The following is a 17,960-nucleotide window of genomic DNA, read 5'->3' as shown; positions in this document are numbered from 1 at the left end:
CCCATATACAGTCACCAAACCCAGACTCTATTGTGGATGCTAACAAGTGCTTGCTGGCAGAAGCCTGTTATAGCTGTCTCCTGAAAGGCTCTTCCAGTGCACGACTTGTTTCTTGACAGGGCCTTTCATCTCCTTTGATCATAGACTCTAATTGTAACCTTGAATAGCTGTTGCCCAGCTCTGTGACATCTAATATTTAGTCAACATCAGCAAACTCTGCATCTTACATGACCTACTAATGTTAATTGTCATCATTGTCAGAAACCAATGGAAATGAACCAGAAGCTGATAGGAAAGAGGTGAAACAGTTGCTACAATCAAAGAAGATATAAAAGCTTAGGAAGTTTTTTTCTCATTACAAAGCAAATGCTTACTACAAAAAAAGCAGAACACCCAGAAATGAATAAGGTAACCACAGATGTTTATAGTTCTTCTCACAAGATCTAATCACTAGTTTTCATTGGTAATCTTTTCTTATCTTTTAAAGTACCTCATACAGTATGGTTTAAAAGTTCAGGCTGTCCTAAATATGTAGCTCTGTCTTCTCCTTTTTCTATTTTTACTTCATTATGAGATTTTTCCCCCAAGCCAATGAATGTAATTACTTATTCTTTGTTGATATCATAACTTATTTAACTTTTGCCTAATAAATAAGGACGTTTTAAACTATTTCATTTTCTCCAACTAAATTGTAGATAACAGTATAATTCATCTTCCAATTTAAATCTTTGCCTAGTTTGGTATTCTGTCAGCTATATTCTTATCCAGAATTCTTTATTTGATGGTAGCTATTAATTAAGTTAAAGCAACAGGGGGAAGAATAAAGAGAAAAGAATCAGGAAATAAAGAAGAGAGAAGAGAATGGGCTTGTTGTGTATGGGAATTTGGAAAAATGAGGCAAAAGAAGTCTGGGAATGGCCACAAGCTGTTTGGGCACAGAGTTTCCAAACTGCCATTAGCCCATCAAAAACATAGAAGTACATATCTTTGCATTACCTGGTTAACCATTATGGTGGTTTGAATAGGCATGGCCCCCATAGCCTCATATATTTGAATGTTTGATCATTAGGGCATGGAATAGTAGGTATGTCCTTCTTGGTGTAGGCATAGCCTTGCTGGAGGAAGTATTTTACCAAAGGTGAGCTTTGGGGTGTCAGAAGCCCAAGGGAGGCCCAGGGGAATTCTCTCTTTCTGCTGCCTTCTAATCCAGATGTAGAACTCTTGACTCCTCTAGCACGATGTTTGCCTGCATGCTGAAATGCTTCCTGCCCTGAATGAACTAAACTTCTTAACTTAAAGCTAGCTCTAGTGAAATGCTTTACTTTATAAGAGTTTGGTGGTCATGGTGTCTTTTGATAGCAATAGCAACCCTGACTAAGATAGTGTATTAGTATGATGTCTTTGCCAGTACAATGTCAAGGTATACAAAGTTCTCCAGTCTTATGCTCTCTGTCACCTCAGGGACCTGGTCCATCTGAAGTCTCTTCTGCACCTCCAGATTTAGCTTCTATGCTCTTTGTTTTCCTTCTGTCTATAAATGTATACAGCTTTTTTTTTAAAGTATTTTATGCATGTTGATCCAAGCAAGGTAGCATATGTCTTTAAACTCAGCTGTCAGAAGAAATGGCAGATGGATCTCTGTGAGTTTGGTGCTAACTTGGTTTACACAGCAAGTTCTAAATTATCCAGAGATTAATAGTGAGACCCTATCTATTATAGAAAAGATTTGATATAAAGTTTATTCAAATATATGTAGTCAAATATGACACTGCATATATATGAAGGTGAGAAGACAGCTGTTCAGGGCTCAGTTCTCTCATTATCCCCTGCTTTGGAGGCAGGGTCTCTCATTATTTCTGCCTATAAACTATGTAGCTAAGGGAACGCCTAGCTAATCCTACGAGTGCTAGGATTACAGGCAAGAGCCATCATATCTCAGGTTTTACATAAGATCTAGGGAAGGAACTCAAGGTCATCAAGCACATGTGGGAAGTGCTTTTATCCTCTGAGCTATCTTGCCTGCCTTAGCTTTTCTTAAAATAAGTTTTTCTTACACTTTGGAGTGTAGATCCCACCAAACATTTTTCAGACAGGTCTGTCTATGTACATTTCTAACAATTAAATTGTTTATATAATTCACTATAGAATGTTATGACATTAAACTGTTACACAGTACCAATGTATTGTTTCAGCATGTTTCTCACATGTATATGATTGGGAAATGATTATAAGGTATACCTATAGTATATTTACTTTATTATATGCTCCCAGTTCTATGTTATATATCGAACTGTGTTTTTTGGTATACTGTGTTTTTTCAAATTTGCTGTAATGAGTTACTGTTAACACAAACAAGCAAGGAGTGTGAGTAACTGTTATTTTCCATGGGAAAGAGAGTCCAGCATGTATGGCTTCATGTCCTTGCTCATGTCTGCTGAGCCAGGAGTTCAGGCCATTAGCTCTAGGGCACTACCCAGTGTAATCATTGTTTGAACGCCTACTGTATACCTTTAAGGGCATCCCCAAAATATACACTCCAACCAGGTGAAAGGATCTGTGTCCTCAAGGAGCCCCTGTGAAAGTAGAGACTAATATCCAATATATATAAAGAACTCAAGAAGATAGACTCCAGAAAATCAAATAACCCTATTTTAAAAAATGGGGCACAGAGCTAAACAAAGAATTCTCAACTGAGGAATACTGAATGGCTGAGAAGCACCTGAAAAAAACATTCAACATCCTTAATCATCAGGGAAATGCAAATCAAGACAACCCTGAGATTCCACCTCACACCAGTCAGAAAGGCTAAGATCAAAAATTCAGGTGACAGCAGATGCTGGCAAGGATGTGGAGAAAGAGAGACACTCCTCCATTGTTGATGGGATTGCAAGCTGGTCCAACCACTCTGGAAATCAGTCTGGCAGTTCCTCAGAAAATTAGACATAGTACTACCGGAAGATCCAGCAATNCCTCTCCTGGGCATATACCCAGTAGATGTTCCAACTTGTAATAAGGACACATGCTCCACTATGTTCATAGCATCCTTATTTATAATAGCCAGAGGCTGGAAAGAACCTAGATGTCCCTCAACAGAGGAATGGATACAGAAAATGTGGTACATTTACCCAATGGAGTACTACTCAGCAATTAAAAACAATGAATTCGTGAAATTGGTAGACAAATGGATGGATCTGGAGGATTTCATCCTGAATGAGGTAACCCAATCACAAAAGAACACACATGATATGCACTCACTGATACGTGGATATTAGCCCAGAATCTTAAATATCCAAGATACAATTTGCAAAACACATGAAACTCAAGAAGAAAGAAGGCCAAAGTATGGATACTTCACTCCTTCTTAGAATGGGGAACAAAATACCCATGGAAGGAGTTACAGAGACAAAGTTCGGAGCTAAGATTGAAGCAAAGACCATCCAGAGACTACCCCGCCTGGGGATCCATCCCATATATAACCACCAAACCCAGACACTATTGCATATGCCAGAAAGATTTTGCTTACAGGACCCTGACATAGCCCTCTCTTGTGAGGCTATGCCAATGCCTGGCAAATACACAGTCATCTATAGGATGGAACACAGGGCCCCCAATGAAGGAGCTAGAGAAAGTACCCAGGGAGCTAAAGGGGTCTGCAACACTATAGGAGGAACAACAATATGAACTAACCACTATCCCTCAGAGCTTTGTCTCTAGTTGCATATGTAGCAGAGTATGGCCTAGTCGGCCATCAATGGAAGGATAGGTCCTTGGTATTGCGAAGATCATATGTTCCAGTACAGGGGAATGCCAGGCCAGGAAGCAGGAGTGGGTGGGTTGGGGAGCAGGGCAGAGGGGAGAGTATAGGGTGCTTTGGGGATAGCATTTGAAATGTAAATGAAGAAAATATCTAATAAAAAATGCCTTAATAAGAAAGAAAGTCTGTTTGCGCCCAACATGGGGCTTGAACCCACGACCCTGAGATTAAGAGTCTCATGCTCGGGCTGGTGAGATGGCTCAGTGGATAAGAGCACCCGACTGTTCTTCCGAAGGTCCTGAGTTCAAATCCCAGCAACCACATGGTGGCTCACAACCATCCGTAACAAGATCTGACTCCCTCTTCTGGAATGTCTGAAGACAGCTACAGTGTGCTTACATATAATAAATAAATAAAATCTTAAAAAAAAAAAAAAAATCTCATGCTCTATCAACTGAGCTAGCCGAGAACATTAAAAAAAAAGAAGGAAGGAAGGAAGGAAGGAAGGAAGGAAGGAAGGAAGGAAGGAAGGAAGACTGTGAAAATTCATTTAGGAAATCCTCCCCTGGATTCTTTGGATATTTCTATTACTAACTGGCTTAACTAGAGGATAACTTTCAGATTAAATTGTATAGTGAAACTTTGTATCACACCCTTCTTGCCTCACACCATTGAACTGCAATTATGTAGTGGTCACTGTTGGGTAACCTAATGTGTGGCATGGGGAGGTTAGAAAATCCTGTCAATCATCTCTACAAAGTATATTTTCTTAGCTTAACAGTGAACATTTACATGAGCATTGATACCCAGGGGGGGAAATAATGCCCTGCAATGGACCAGATAAAGAACAATCATTCTCTACTACATGCTAGGATGTTCTTAGGAGGATTTGCATTGAAGAATGCCATTAAGCATCCAGGTAATGGCTAGGGCTGATTCAGATGGTATCTGTGATCAGAGACTCAGTAAGGTCCAGTCAATGAAAATGGAATTATATACAATTATATAATGTGATAATTCCAGTCAGGCCTTGTATAGCTGTATGAGGTATGCATCCTTTTGGTAGACCTACATTGACTACAACCCAAAGTTACTAACAGAGAATCCAAGTCTATCCAATGACCAGTAATTTTTTTTTTTTTATTTCTTGCTTCCTAACCATATACCTGATACCCAGGGACGAAAGAGTTGGATATCAAGACAGGAGACTTTTCCAATATGTCTGTCTCATCTCCTCTCTGTTACCAGCTAGGAACTCCCTTCTACATATCCTGTAGTGTGGAGCTAATGGAAACTTACACCCCTTGCCTATACCACTATAGCTGTCAGCTAAAATGCTGCCTGGACATGGGTAGCTGTCTGCTCTTGCCTTTAGACCAGACTTTAGAGATACTAAACTAATCAGTATTACAGCAGCATAAGGATGCAAATATTTATGGTTTTTGCTAATTTAAATTTTTTTCATTTTCTTCTCTTTTTTAAAAATAATCACAGTCTCACTTTCAAAGTAATGGTGTGAACTGAGAAACTCCAACCCTCTCATTTTCTATTGCTGATGATAACAGGAATGTAAATTGCAAGATGTGCAGTTATACCTAAAAAATGCTAGCTGTCTTTTAATGAAAAGAAAAGTTTATTCTTGATAAAAATAGATGGTATGGTGTGCTTTTTTGTTGGACCTAACACAGTATGTTTAGCTCCAAATGTCATTTTAAAATGTTAAAAACAGCTGCAAAAATTACATCCTTTTATAGTTTTCCTTTTAATTATAACATTTGGGAAATTAGCATTTGGGACCATGATAATCCCAGTCATATAAGAGAGTGAATTGTACTTACTTTAAAATGCAGCCATATTTACATACAATTATACTTGATACACTGTCTAGATACACTGACAGGCTCACACAGTCTATTGGCTTGCTATGTGAAATAATCATGTATTGTAGAAAGAAATGCATTTTAAGTATGATTAATAAATATATAATACTTAACAGAACTTATATGCTATCAGCAACAACTCCTGTCTCATGTTTAGAATTGGATCCCTGTATCAGGATGCTCTTCTCATATGTTGGTGTCCTTGCTATAAATGAAGAGTGAGCACCAAATAACTTTATTGTTGCAGTTGAGTTGTAAATTTTATTCTTTCCCAGAAATGGGGATCTTCTCTCCAAGCATACCTTTCCTTTGGGTAGAGTATGTCTAAGACATTGAAACAAGTCATAGGGAGTCATTTATTCTCTTAAGAATTAAAATGTGCACCTCCCTACCAATAGATGCTGCCTTCCTACAGGGGCAAAAGCTGTAGCCTCAAACATGAGGTTGACAGCTGTCAACGATTGAGTGTCTCCCCTTCTCAATTCTACTCAAACATTCTAAAGTGATGATGTATCCCATGGAAGTGCCACTGATATCATGAGGCCACAGACCCTTACACTATCCTACCAGCTGCTCCAGATCCCAAATTCTCTGCCTAGTGAAGTGCTTCGAATCCACTCAGCTCATGGCCTGTCCCTGCTCACCATACCTCCTTTCACATGTCTCTTCTGAAGTCTCAGCATCTGTCTAAGCCTGCTGTTGGCTTGAGTGATTCAGGGCGAACGACTTCTCTTGCAAACCTATTAGTGGTACTCACTTAGTTAACATATAGACCTCTGTTATTTTTTGCTTTATCTTGTAGGCTCTATTCTAATTTCATTTCCTGCTCTGTATCTAATTCAGTCCTTAAACTACTACTTGAATTTTTGTCTTCCTGTGTCTTTGCCTCTTTCTGTGTTCTTGCTCAGTTTCCTACACTGAATCAGACATCTGTGTTTAATACTGCAGATAGATAGGTAGATAGATAGGTAGATAGATAAAAGAAGTATATGTACACTTTCATATGCACGTGCGCGTACACACACACACACACACACACACACACACACACACACACACACACATTCAGCCTAAAGATTGGGCCTCTGAAATCAACAATCTCAAAACTTGAGTGATTCCCAGCTACCTTCCCCCTCATTTTCTTCATCAGTTCTCTCTTACTCTTGCTGTTTGTTCGATTTTTTTTTGCTTCAGAGACAGGGAATGGGCAAGTCCTGCAAGTTGAGTGGATACAAAATGCAGCACTAGGCAGAGAACTTGTGCTCTGGGAGCAGCTGGGAGGAGGATGTGAGGGTGTGTGCTCATGAAATCAGTGGTCTGCCACTGGATACATCAGTTTAGAATGTTTTGAGTAGAATTGAGAAGGGTAGATGCTTGATTGTCAGCAACTGTCAACCTCAAACTGCCTTCTAAACCCATTATCCTCTTGCCTCAGACATACTGGTAAAGTCTCTCTATTTCAAGGATGGCCTGCATGTGCCGCCATGTACAGTTCTGTTGCCCACTGGCCCTTTGTCTTCTCACAACCAATGTGCCTGAACCTTATGCCTCTTGGTCTCCTTGCTCTTGGCAAAGGGTAGAATCAGTCAAGCTGAGAGTAGCACCCACGGATGGCTCCCTTAAGCATTTGTCTCCAGGCTTTGTTTGTCTCTTTCCTAGCTGGCCTCCAGAACACCAGGCAGGTGGGTTCATCCAGTTCAAGATCTTTACTAATCTTAGAATGTTCTTAAAAGTCTGGTTTCTGGTAGTCTCCTGGAACACATGGCCTGCCATGTCACCATGCAAACTGAACATCTGGTTTCAATGAGCTATCCTTAAGTTTTATATTATATCAGAGAAAGAAAAACACAGGTAGATCTAGAATCAGGAAGTTTGCCTTGATGCTAGCTACTCCAAAATTCTGTGACGTTTACTCCTCTTATAGCACACTTTTGCACAACAGAGCAGGGGCTATAATGCTTAGGGTCAGTCATGTGTTCTTGTGTATCTCATTGCCTAACACTGCATTCACTTAACTTTTGAAGCTTGTAGAAGGTAGAGTCAGGTAACATCATTCATCGTGATCCCCTTGTCAGCACACAACTTCTTAAGAAAAATTGTGACTAGTATATATTTTGGAACCGAAATTGGATTCCAGTGCTGCTCTATACACTAAGCCTCAGTTTCCTGCTTTGTGGTATCAACTTGCTGCATTTAGGGAAACAACAGGAAGGGTTTGAATGCCTGGGTGGAGCACAGAAACACATTTTAGAAGATAGGTTTTCCTCCCAACCTCTGACTGCAGCTCTCAGAGCAGACTGCTTCTCCTCACATGCAATACTCAAGCAGTGAGTGTTAGTAAGGATGGATTACTGTACTACACAGAAAATAAAACTGAGATTAAAGCAGATCTTTTAGGGAAATTTCTGATCTCAAAGCATTTTAACCAATGTTACTTTTGAATATGTAAATATCTCTAGAAGGAGTCAGCTATATATTGAAATCCAAAATTGTATACTAGGGCCATGGCACACATCTGTAGCCCCAGTGTGTCTCTTCAGAGAAGTGGGAGGCAGAGGCAGGCAGAGACAGAGAATTCCAAAAGCTCATGGCCACCTCACCTGACATGTACAGCAGTGAATAGCAGGAGAGACTCAGTCTCAAACTAAGTTTGAGCACTGGAATCCAAGTTTGGTTCCAAAATACTAATCATAATTTTTCCTAAGAAGTTGTGTGCTGATAAGGAGATCATGAAGTATGAGTGATGTTAACTGACTTTACCTCCTACTGAAACCAACCCTAAGGTTATACTGACTTATATGCTATCGCACACATGTTCCTAAACACACACACACACACACATGGGGAGGGGGCATGGGGTAAGGGAGGAAACTATACTAAAAAGTAGTTATTAGCAGTGATCATATTGTACTCACTTAATGCACAGCCATATGGGCTAGGTTCCATTGTTGGCAGTTATCTTTCTGTATAACTGCTCTGTCATAGACATCCATGCCTATATTAAGCGACAGATTGTTTTCACTTGATAATAACATAATTATGAACAGATGTAACTTTCAATGAAGAGGTTAATTCTTGTATTTTATATCACAGATCCGAGCAAGGCTTATAAAATGAGTCAACAGAGGGCGCTTTGGAAACAGATTGTCATGGGGTCAAATGTTGGCTCCACACATATCACTGTGGCCTCAGACAAGTTCTCGAGATGGATTCCTTGTCTTGTAGATACAGTTTGCAGCCTTGAAAAGTATATGGATCTGTGCACAGTCTCATAGCCTAGCTTGTGAGCCTCTGAGTAGAGTAACTATAGATAAAGCACTAAATGTCAGGCTTTGCTGTACACAGTAACTATTTTGCTCAGTAGTCAGCAGTCCTATAGCTGTCACCGAAGTGTGCAAAACAAAGCAAATTAATCGATTGCTGCATGCATGTACTGGGAAATGTGATAATTTTAAAAAGACCTTTTGCTCTATGCATGACTGTTGTCTTTAAGTACCTTACTGCTTGTGCCCTGAGGATTCCTCCTGTTGAATTGCTTTCTTAATGGATGTCTGTGCTTTCTTTCCTCTACCGCCCTGGCAGTCTTTTCCCTATAAAAGGACCCATCTGTCTAAGGTAGATTCTCCTTTTTACTTACTCATCAGTGACTAAGCTGCATGGACTAGACATGCTTAGCATTTAGAAGTTGTATTTAATTCTGTTTTTTTTTTTAAACTACAGTGATATTTTGTTTTCCTTCAAATCAAATCTGTTCTCTTCAGTCTAAGTTCAAACACCTAAAATTATATCTAATTTCTAATCATAGTGATAGAGCAGAGAATGCATTTTAAACTTGCTAATCCATAGTAATTAAGGTAATAGGTAAATCCATGCTCCAGTGTATGATTCTGTGTGCATAGAGAAAAGCTCCTTCACAGAAGTGACTTATTTCCATTTGATTTCATTAGACTTGAATTTGAGAGACAACAGCGTGAAGAACTTGAAAAACTAGAAAGTAAAAGGTAAGCACATGAGACCTGAGTTCCCAGCTGCTGTCATCTGGGCCCCTCCCTCTGTCAGCATCTTCCTGAGTTTCTGGGCTTCCCTCTTGCTCTGCATCTGCTGTTGACACGTCTAATGCCTCAAGGTAGTGTCTTAGAAGGGATTGACTTTACTTCATCTTTATATTTTCACAGCAGTACATTTTCAAATGCTTGTGAGAAAGGGGGAATTGTCAGTAATTAAGCATCTAAGATGTATTGAAATTTAACCCAAATCTTTTCTTAGTGTTCCTTAGGTCTTTAAAAAGTCATGGTTCTATAAAGATTAAAAGTCAAGCCAGATGTGGTGGTATATGTCTTTAATCCCAGCACTCAGGAGGCAAAGGCAGGCAGATCTCTGTGAGTTTGAGGCCAGCTTAGTCTACAAAGAGAATTATGAGAAAAATGTCAAACAAAACAAACAGGAAGGAAGTAAGGAAGGAAAGAAGGAAGGAAGAAAAACCAAACCATTTTTCTCTAATAACCCATCTCTACCTTTTTAATTATGATTTATTTACTTTATTTTATGTATATACATTTTTCTGCATGTATGTATGCATATTTACATATATGTGTATATGCGCATGTGTGTGTATATATACACACATGTATTATATGTGTATATAGTGCTCACAGAACAGGGCACTGGAAGCTGTAGACTTGGGAGTAGAGTTACAGATGTTTGTCCCCAGCCATGTGTGTCCTGAGAACTGACCCCACTCCTGCAAGAACAGCTGGTGCTCTACAAGCTCACTCCTGCTGAGCTAAGCTTTTTTTTTTTTTTTTTTTATTTATTTAAAATAGGGTCTAAGCTTAGACCAGTCCTCTCCCACTGAGCTGCCTCCCAGACTTATCTTTCCAGTTTATACAGTTACTGGTGTTTTCACACCTATAATTTATTTCTCTTTACTTACTTTCATTTGAGGATATCTATATCTATATGGCTGCTTAATTGATATATGTTCTAAACTATCCTTTGTTTAATTCAATCATATTTTCTCTTTTCCTCTGTTCTATTTAACAAGTCAGGAAATAGATAAAGGGTAGGTTGTGAAGGAGAAACTAACGTTCTGAAACATAGTTACTTATTTTCTAGAATTTGGGATTGAATAGCTCATAGGAATGAGCTTAGTGTCCAGCATCCTACAAATCAGAAGTTTGGGGGTCAGGAGGTGTATGTCTACATCTACTTTTTATTTATTTTGACTTTGTTACTCAACCTCCACTGAATTGAAGATGGAAAAAAATTTTTTTTACTTAATGTCATCTTGTAACTGAATGTCTGTTGCACTTTAGTCATTGAGCTGAAGAAAACTAGCCACATTCAAATTTACATTGGATGTTTTTTTTTCTCTGTGACCTCAGGGGGAGCTTTTAATTTTACCATGCATAATACATTATGATTCAAGACTTCACAAAGAAATGATACCAGAATCTACTTCAGGAGGCTAGGTAGCTGAAACACTGGACAAGAAATAAAATAAAATCAAAGTGATGTAGTATGCATTTGAAAATATGAAAGAGAAGCACTTTCTTTTCATTTGTTTCAATGAAAGTTTTGGCTTTATGTGTGTTTTCAGAACAATCCAGTTAGGGAGAAGTTGGACTGAAGCTAAGCACAGTGATTAAATAATGACCACTCAGCATTTACATTGCAGGAAACTCATTGAGGAGATGGAGGAAAAGCAGAAGTCAGACAAGGCAGAACTAGAGCGAATGCAGCAGGAGGTAGAGACCAGGCGCAAGGAAACTGAGATCGTGCAGCGGCAAATCCGCAAGCAGGAGGAAAGCCTCAAACGCCGCAGCTTCCACATTGAAAACAAGCTCAAGGACCTGCTGGCTGAGAAGGAAAGGTTTGAGGAAGAGAGGCTTCGGGAACAGCAGGGACTCGAGCAGCAGAGGAGGCAGGAGGAGGAGAGCTTATTCCGAATCAGAGAAGAGCTTCGCAAACTCCAAGAGCTCAACAACCATGAACAAGCTGAGAAGGTCCAGATATTCCAGGAGCTGGACCGGTTGCACAGAGAGCAAGATGCCCAGAGTGCCAAGCTGCGGCTGGAGAAAAGGAGGCTGGAGGAGGAGGAGAGGGAGCAGGTACTGCGGGTGGCACACCTGGAGGAGCAGCTTCGGAAGAGGCAGGACACTGCTCCACTGCTGTATCCTGGAGAAGCCCAGCGGGCCCAAGAGGAAAAGAGGGAACTGGAAGGCATCCGGGAAGCCCTGTTGCAAGCCAAAGAGATGAGAGCAGGAGGGGACCATACCTGTAGGGATGAACTGGAAAGGGCTCAGCAGTACTTCTTAGAATTCAAGAGAAGGCAGCTTGTCAAGCTAGCAAGCCTGGAGAAGGACCTGGTCCAACAGAAAGACCTCCTAAGCAAAGAAGTCCAAGAAGAGAAAGCAGCTCTGGAGCATGGAAAATGTGAAGCAGGGGAGGAGCCGAGCTTCTTGGCAACAGATAATGGCAGCATTCTCTGTCGGCCTCCAGATCTGGACAAAATAAAGACTGCAGAGACCAGGCTACAGAGCAAAGAGCACCAGCTACGGGACCTTCTGCAAAATCATTTGCCAGCTCTGCTGGAAGAAAAGCAGAGAGTTCTTGATATTCTTGACAGTGGTGTCCTAGGCCTAGATAACACTCTCTACCAAGTAGAGAAAGAAGTGGAAGAGAAAGAAGAGCAGATCACACAGTACCAGGCTAATGCTAGCCAGCTGCAACAGCTCCAGGCCACCTTCGAGTTCACAGCTAACGTGGCCAGACAGGAAGAGAAGGTGAGAAGAAAGGAAAAGGAAATACTGGAGTCCCAGGAGAAGCAGCAAAGAGAGGCATTGGAGCAGGCTGTGGCTAAGCTAGAGCAGAGGCACTCTGCCCTGCAGAGGCGGTCCACTCTGGACCTGGAGATCCAGGAGCAGAGGCAGAAACTTGGCTCTCTCCACACCAGTGAATGGTCAGGGCGGCGGGCCAGTCTGGAGGCTGATGGAGAAGCACTTGAGATGGACCCTGGAAGGTAAGATTAAGGTAGAGGAGCAGGCAAAGGGTAGACACCAAGTGATTGCTCATTTTCTTCCTCTGTCTCTATGGAGAAGGGCTTCTTGTAGACTTCATCTCTCTTATACATAGGCAAAAAACTAAAATACAAAATGTCCCTTCAACGTAATGAAAGCACTCTTGCTTTTCTACAATAAACATTCTCTTGTTTTTGCTTAAGATCTTTGCTTTAGAATCATTAGCCTAAATTTGAGAAGACATAAACAAAAGCAAAGTCCTGTTCCTTCACTAAAATGACTTGTGAAATGTTTTAGTTGTTGACAAGTGCAGGCTACGGGGAGAGCTTCAACCTAGATTCCCACCCTTTATCGCCCTCTTACCCCAACCCCTGCCCCATTCCCTGACTGTTCCCTGGCTTCTCATCTGTTTCCTTAGCTTCTCCTTCCATGATTTCTTCCCTTCTCCCACCATGTCCTTCTTCACTAGTATTTCATATCTTCTTGGTGAGCAGCAATGGCCACAGTGAGTTTATGTGTTGTGGATTCCAAGATGGTTCCTACAAATTGAAGAGAACTAAAACCAGGTAGATATACTGCCCTAAAAGTTACCATTTTAGAGTTGGCCTCAGAACTATATACTAAAACCAACCAACCAAACCAGCAAGCATATCCTCCAATGAGTCCACATTTAGTGGGCATTTATTCAAACATATATTGTGATATATAGGTACTGTTTAGGATTTTCTTACAAAGAAAACTAGGAAACAAGCATTCTTTTCATGGTAAAGGAAGAATATTTATATTTCTACTCTATTGCCATGATTACAAGAGGTAGGTAGGCTCTGAAAATAAGTAAATATATTAATCTAAGAACATCTTTTCTGGTACTCTGTAGCCATGCTAAGACTCTCAGAGAAGTTAAAGGCCACCTTGTGTGTGAACATGACACAGTTTGCAAAGTGGTACTATATCCCGGTTGACTTGTTTCTTACTACTCAGATGATCTTGGCCACTTAAGTCTATTTTCTTCGCAACTGTAAGTTATGGATTGGATTGGTGAAGGCTGGGCATGGCAAGTCTAGGGATGCATTCTAAGGGATTTATCTTAAGCATCAAAAGGTTGGTGAGCCAGATATACACATAACTAATAAATGACTGTTAACAGAAATAAAGATGGCCCAAAATAGCTATCTCTGTGTAAAATACCAACTGTCCATAATCACTAATTGCTACTTAGTCTATTTAGACTATTAGTTTGCAGAATCTTCAACATAGTTAGGGCTTTTTCAGGGAACTTCTGTTTATACAGTTTTCTTCTTCTTCTTGAAGACTGTCTCTCATTGTGTGTATCTGGTTGAACTTACTATTCATGCCCTACAACTCATAAAGAGCTGCCTACGTCTATTTCTGGTGTGCCCTGCCTCTGTTCATAATTCTTACGTGAAGCCCATGTGGGAGAGCCTGGAATGCCATCATAGCCTACCTATAATCAGCAGAAGGGTGCCTATTAGCCTTAAGAACCCAACTTGGCATTTGCAGAGGCATAGGTATAGTTGTGGAGACAAGGCAAAACCTCCTCAGAGGTGTTAACTGAATCCTTCACCCATCAACTTCCTGAGGAGGTCAAGACAGCTTCCTTTTAAGTGATCTGTTTATCCTATGGAATCCATTTACAGTCACTCTCTGGTAATTCCTTCAGGCCAAGCAGGAAAAAAAATAATAACAACCAAAACTGTAATGTTATTATTTCGGAGAAGTGGGTTGGAGGTTTAAGAAAATGATTGCAGGTATGTTATGTAAATGAAATTTCTGAACAAAGCTGTAGCCCCAGGAAATTTAAAGCAGTGGAGGGCATGCTCTCAATTTGTATCCTGCAGTGTGCAGTAAGAGGCAGCCTGAGCTTTTAGCTTGATGTCCCTGACTTTTGTCAACCAGCCATTTAATATTAATACTCTGTAATAGCAGACATGGCTTTGAAATCTCCATGGAAGTGATTCTTCTGTGTCAGTAGTCCTCCCGAAACCTTGCAAAAGATGCAGTTGGCTTCATGAGTTCTGAGAAACTAGACTTTACTACTGTTTAATTCAGGCTGAGGAATTCTGGGTACTTTGCTCTGCCTGCAGTGCTCCAGCAGCTTTCTCCAGGCATTTCTGCTGCATGTTAATTTCTTTCTGGCTTCTCAGTTAAGTCAGGACTGCCTGTACAGCCTGACTTGTCCCCTTGTGAGACGCCCAAGTGTGAAATATTGAAGCCATGTGGCACCAGATGGGACAAAACTGCAGTGAACACACCTTCCTGTTGGTTCCTCACTGTCTTATCAACAGGTTAATCTATGCCACTGCCTGCCTTTCCATTGCTGCTCAGTTCAGCCAACAGTCACATGCATCAGGCAGCTCTTCTAGAAAGATCTCATGTCGCCATAGGAAAAAATATGGAAACTGCTGATCTCACATTTGATCAGTTCTATTATAAGAGTCCTCAAAAATGATGATGATTTTTATAGACATGACCTTCCATGAAGAATAATCTCATATAATTCAAAATAAGTTTAAAATCATGTGTGTGTTATCCTTGAGTCTTCCCTTGAAAAATTCTCATCTCACTGAAGTAGGAGGTAGAACCTTTGAATCTGTGGTAGTTACATTGCTAGTAGAGACCAGTGACACACAGATAGGAAGTAGCAGATTGGGGATCTAGGTCTGTTTCTTCCCCAGTTGACAGTTTCAGCCATGTGGCTGAAATACAAACAGGCCAGTTCTTCACACAGTATGTGCTTTGTGTATTGTTCTATGTGACCCTTACCAAGTCTCACTAGGTCTTTAGGGTCCCAATTAGACTTCCATGCTAAGTCAACTCTGCACGGATTTTCTAATGTCTTAGTGCAGAAGAATACCTATAAGAAAGCCCAGTGGCATCCGAAAGTCTTATTCATTGCTGCCTTCTGCTTGCATCCTGCTTGCATAGCTAAGACCCTGCTGATAACAATTTTTGATTCTTTGCCATTTATTTGGCACCTCACACCATTCTTTGTTGGTGGTGTTGATGGTGTTTTTTGAGACTGGGTCCCCTGTAACGTATGCTGGCCATAGACGTGCTATATAGCAAAGGCTGACTATGACCCCTGATGTACTTCTGCCTCCCAGATTTACAGACATGGGCCACCATGCCCAGTTCCCTAGACACCTCCTTGATGCTAATTCTCCCCTCTCCTGAAAATACTGAGTATTTTGCAAATGAGTGCCCAAGAAACTTTTGGTTCCTGTTAGATAAATAAGACCTGAGTTGAATGGAACAGTTCCTCCTATGGAATCTACGAGTGCTTTCTGTACTAACCCCATAATCACATCTTTGAGAATTAAGAACATGGCCCTCATGTTCAGGATGAAGCAGTCAGTTACTGATGGTGGCACCAGAGGGTTGGCAGCATCAAGATGTGTCAGTATTTGACACAAAGATCTCTGATTTTTGGAGATTAAGAAAATGAAAGAGATTAGCTGAGCTTATTTGATCCCTCAAGAAGTAGAAATCCAGATCTAATACCTGTCTATATTTACAGAGCGAGTGGGCCAAGTCTCCTGCTGAGTCTTATGATCCTGGAGCTAAATCTGCCAGCATGCCTGACCTTTCCAGCCTGATTGGTCAGGATTCAAGTTCACCATAGTCAGCATGTAGTTCAGAGCTTATAAAATGTATAAGTTATCATCTGCAAGAATGTTTTTGTTTTAATGTGGCTCATTTTAATTTCTCATGTCACTCAACTTTATTTCCAGAACTCTCTCCCTTGGCTCCCCTTCTTATCTCCCTGCCTTGTCCAAAGTGTCTTCCTGGGTTTTGTGCACTGTCTCTTTGCTGTGATTGGTTTCTGGCCTAGGATCATCTTCTGTCGTTATCTCTTAAGTGCCCACATTGCAGCGACCTTTGAAACTCAGCCCGGAACTTCTTTGTATAGATCTTGTCAAGCAGAAGTATTTAACAGGATTTTGATATGTAGTCCACAAACAACTTTTGTTGACTTATAGTTTAAGGGATTGAAAACCCTGGGTAGCTGCTTCTAAGGGCTTGCTTACAACACAACAGAAGTCTTTTTGGCTGAGGGGTCTGAGCCATGGATGCCTGAAAACCTTGTTCTGTGCCCTCTCATTACCCAGTTTCACTTTATTCCTTGTCTTTTATGTGTGAGACCTTTTCTACTAGAAGGGAAAATTTTTTGCACTAGAATTTTTTTCTGGCTGCACTCCCAACCCCCCATCCAATTTTTAGGACAGTTTCCTATAGAGAACATGGTCGTGTAATACTATTAATTAATGGAGTTCTGTGGTTCACATCTTTTTAGGTTAGAACATGAAATCCATCAGCTGAAGCAGAAGATCTGTGAAGTAGATGGTGTTCAGAGACCTCATCATGGGACTTTAGAGGGGAAGGCTGTTCCCTCCAGCTTGCCACCCAGTGGGGGAAACTCTCACCTGGCTCCACTGATGGATGCCAGGTACTCAACATTCAGCTGATGCCAAGCTTTGTTGGGATTTGGTGTAATCACGTATTGTACCCATGTTGGCTAGTTTACCCTATGGAATGTTTTATCAAACTCAACAGCAGTGCTATGCCTGAGATGTCCTCTGTCTTTGTCAGCTGCTGTCTAGCCTATGGCTGGGTGAGTGATTGTGTGAAAAGAAGCAAGGACCTAAGAACAGGTCAGCCAAATCCAAGGATTCATGCTTCAAATAGTTCAGTGAGATGGAAGAGTTAAAATGTGCAGAAACCAACTCAACCAGAACAAAGTGCTCTAGAGGCTAGGTTGGAAGAACCAGGTTGGAAATTAATTGAATTGTACCATGGGGGAAATACCTAACTGGGCAGCCTTGCAGTCTGGATTTAGGAGCTTGGTGTTTTGTTATCAAATGTGCTGAGAATGGCATGAGCTTCCATAGCCTCTTAGTATAGGATTGTGTTTTCCATGCAGCCAGTTTCAAAATGTCTTATAAGGTTGAAGAGGTCATCTATAAATGACCTTGGCTCACGGTCAGTTGTACATGATTTTAATCCTAACACTAAAAGATAAATATTGCCTTTTATTTTGGTTACTCTTATTAAACAGTAATGTATTTGCCCTGTATTTTAGAAAGTGTTTCTCTTTTGGTAAGAAGTACAAAACATTGATACAATTTTGCAAATATTTACAAATACTTATCTATTCACTTTTTTAATGTGTGATGGCATACATGGAAACAATTTAAAATAATCCATATAGCATATAGTGCTAGGGAGATAGCATAGTCAGTAACATAATTACCTTGCAGGCTTCGTGACCCAAGATCCTGGAACCCA

The 17,960-nt window shown here is 40.6% G+C and overlaps 1 protein-coding gene across 4 annotated transcripts in view; it reads left to right on the top strand.

Moving 5' to 3' along the window:
• Kif16b (kinesin family member 16B) overlaps nt 1–17,960 on the top strand; it is a 266,295-nt gene that overhangs the window by 159,026 nt on the left and 89,309 nt on the right. For 2 of the 4 annotated variants that reach the window (XM_021192396.2, XM_029536894.1), the window contains exons 18-21: nt 9,217–9,249; nt 9,582–9,635; nt 11,312–12,655; nt 16,969–17,121. In XM_021192396.2, coding sequence (XP_021048055.1) covers nt 9,217–9,249; nt 9,582–9,635; nt 11,312–12,655; nt 16,969–17,121 — 1,584 coding nt within the window. The remainder of the gene's footprint in view (nt 1–9,216; nt 9,250–9,581; nt 9,636–11,311; nt 12,656–16,968; nt 17,122–17,960) is intronic. The other 2 variants (XM_021192397.1, XM_029536895.1) reach the window with 1 other exon arrangement.

This window comes from Mus pahari, chromosome 3, assembly GCF_900095145.1.
Source record: "Mus pahari chromosome 3, PAHARI_EIJ_v1.1, whole genome shotgun sequence".
Classification (NCBI taxonomy): Eukaryota; Metazoa; Chordata; class Mammalia; order Rodentia; family Muridae; genus Mus; species Mus pahari.
Note: the sequence above shows the minus strand (reverse complement) of the source record. Positions and strands in the feature narration are given on the sequence as shown.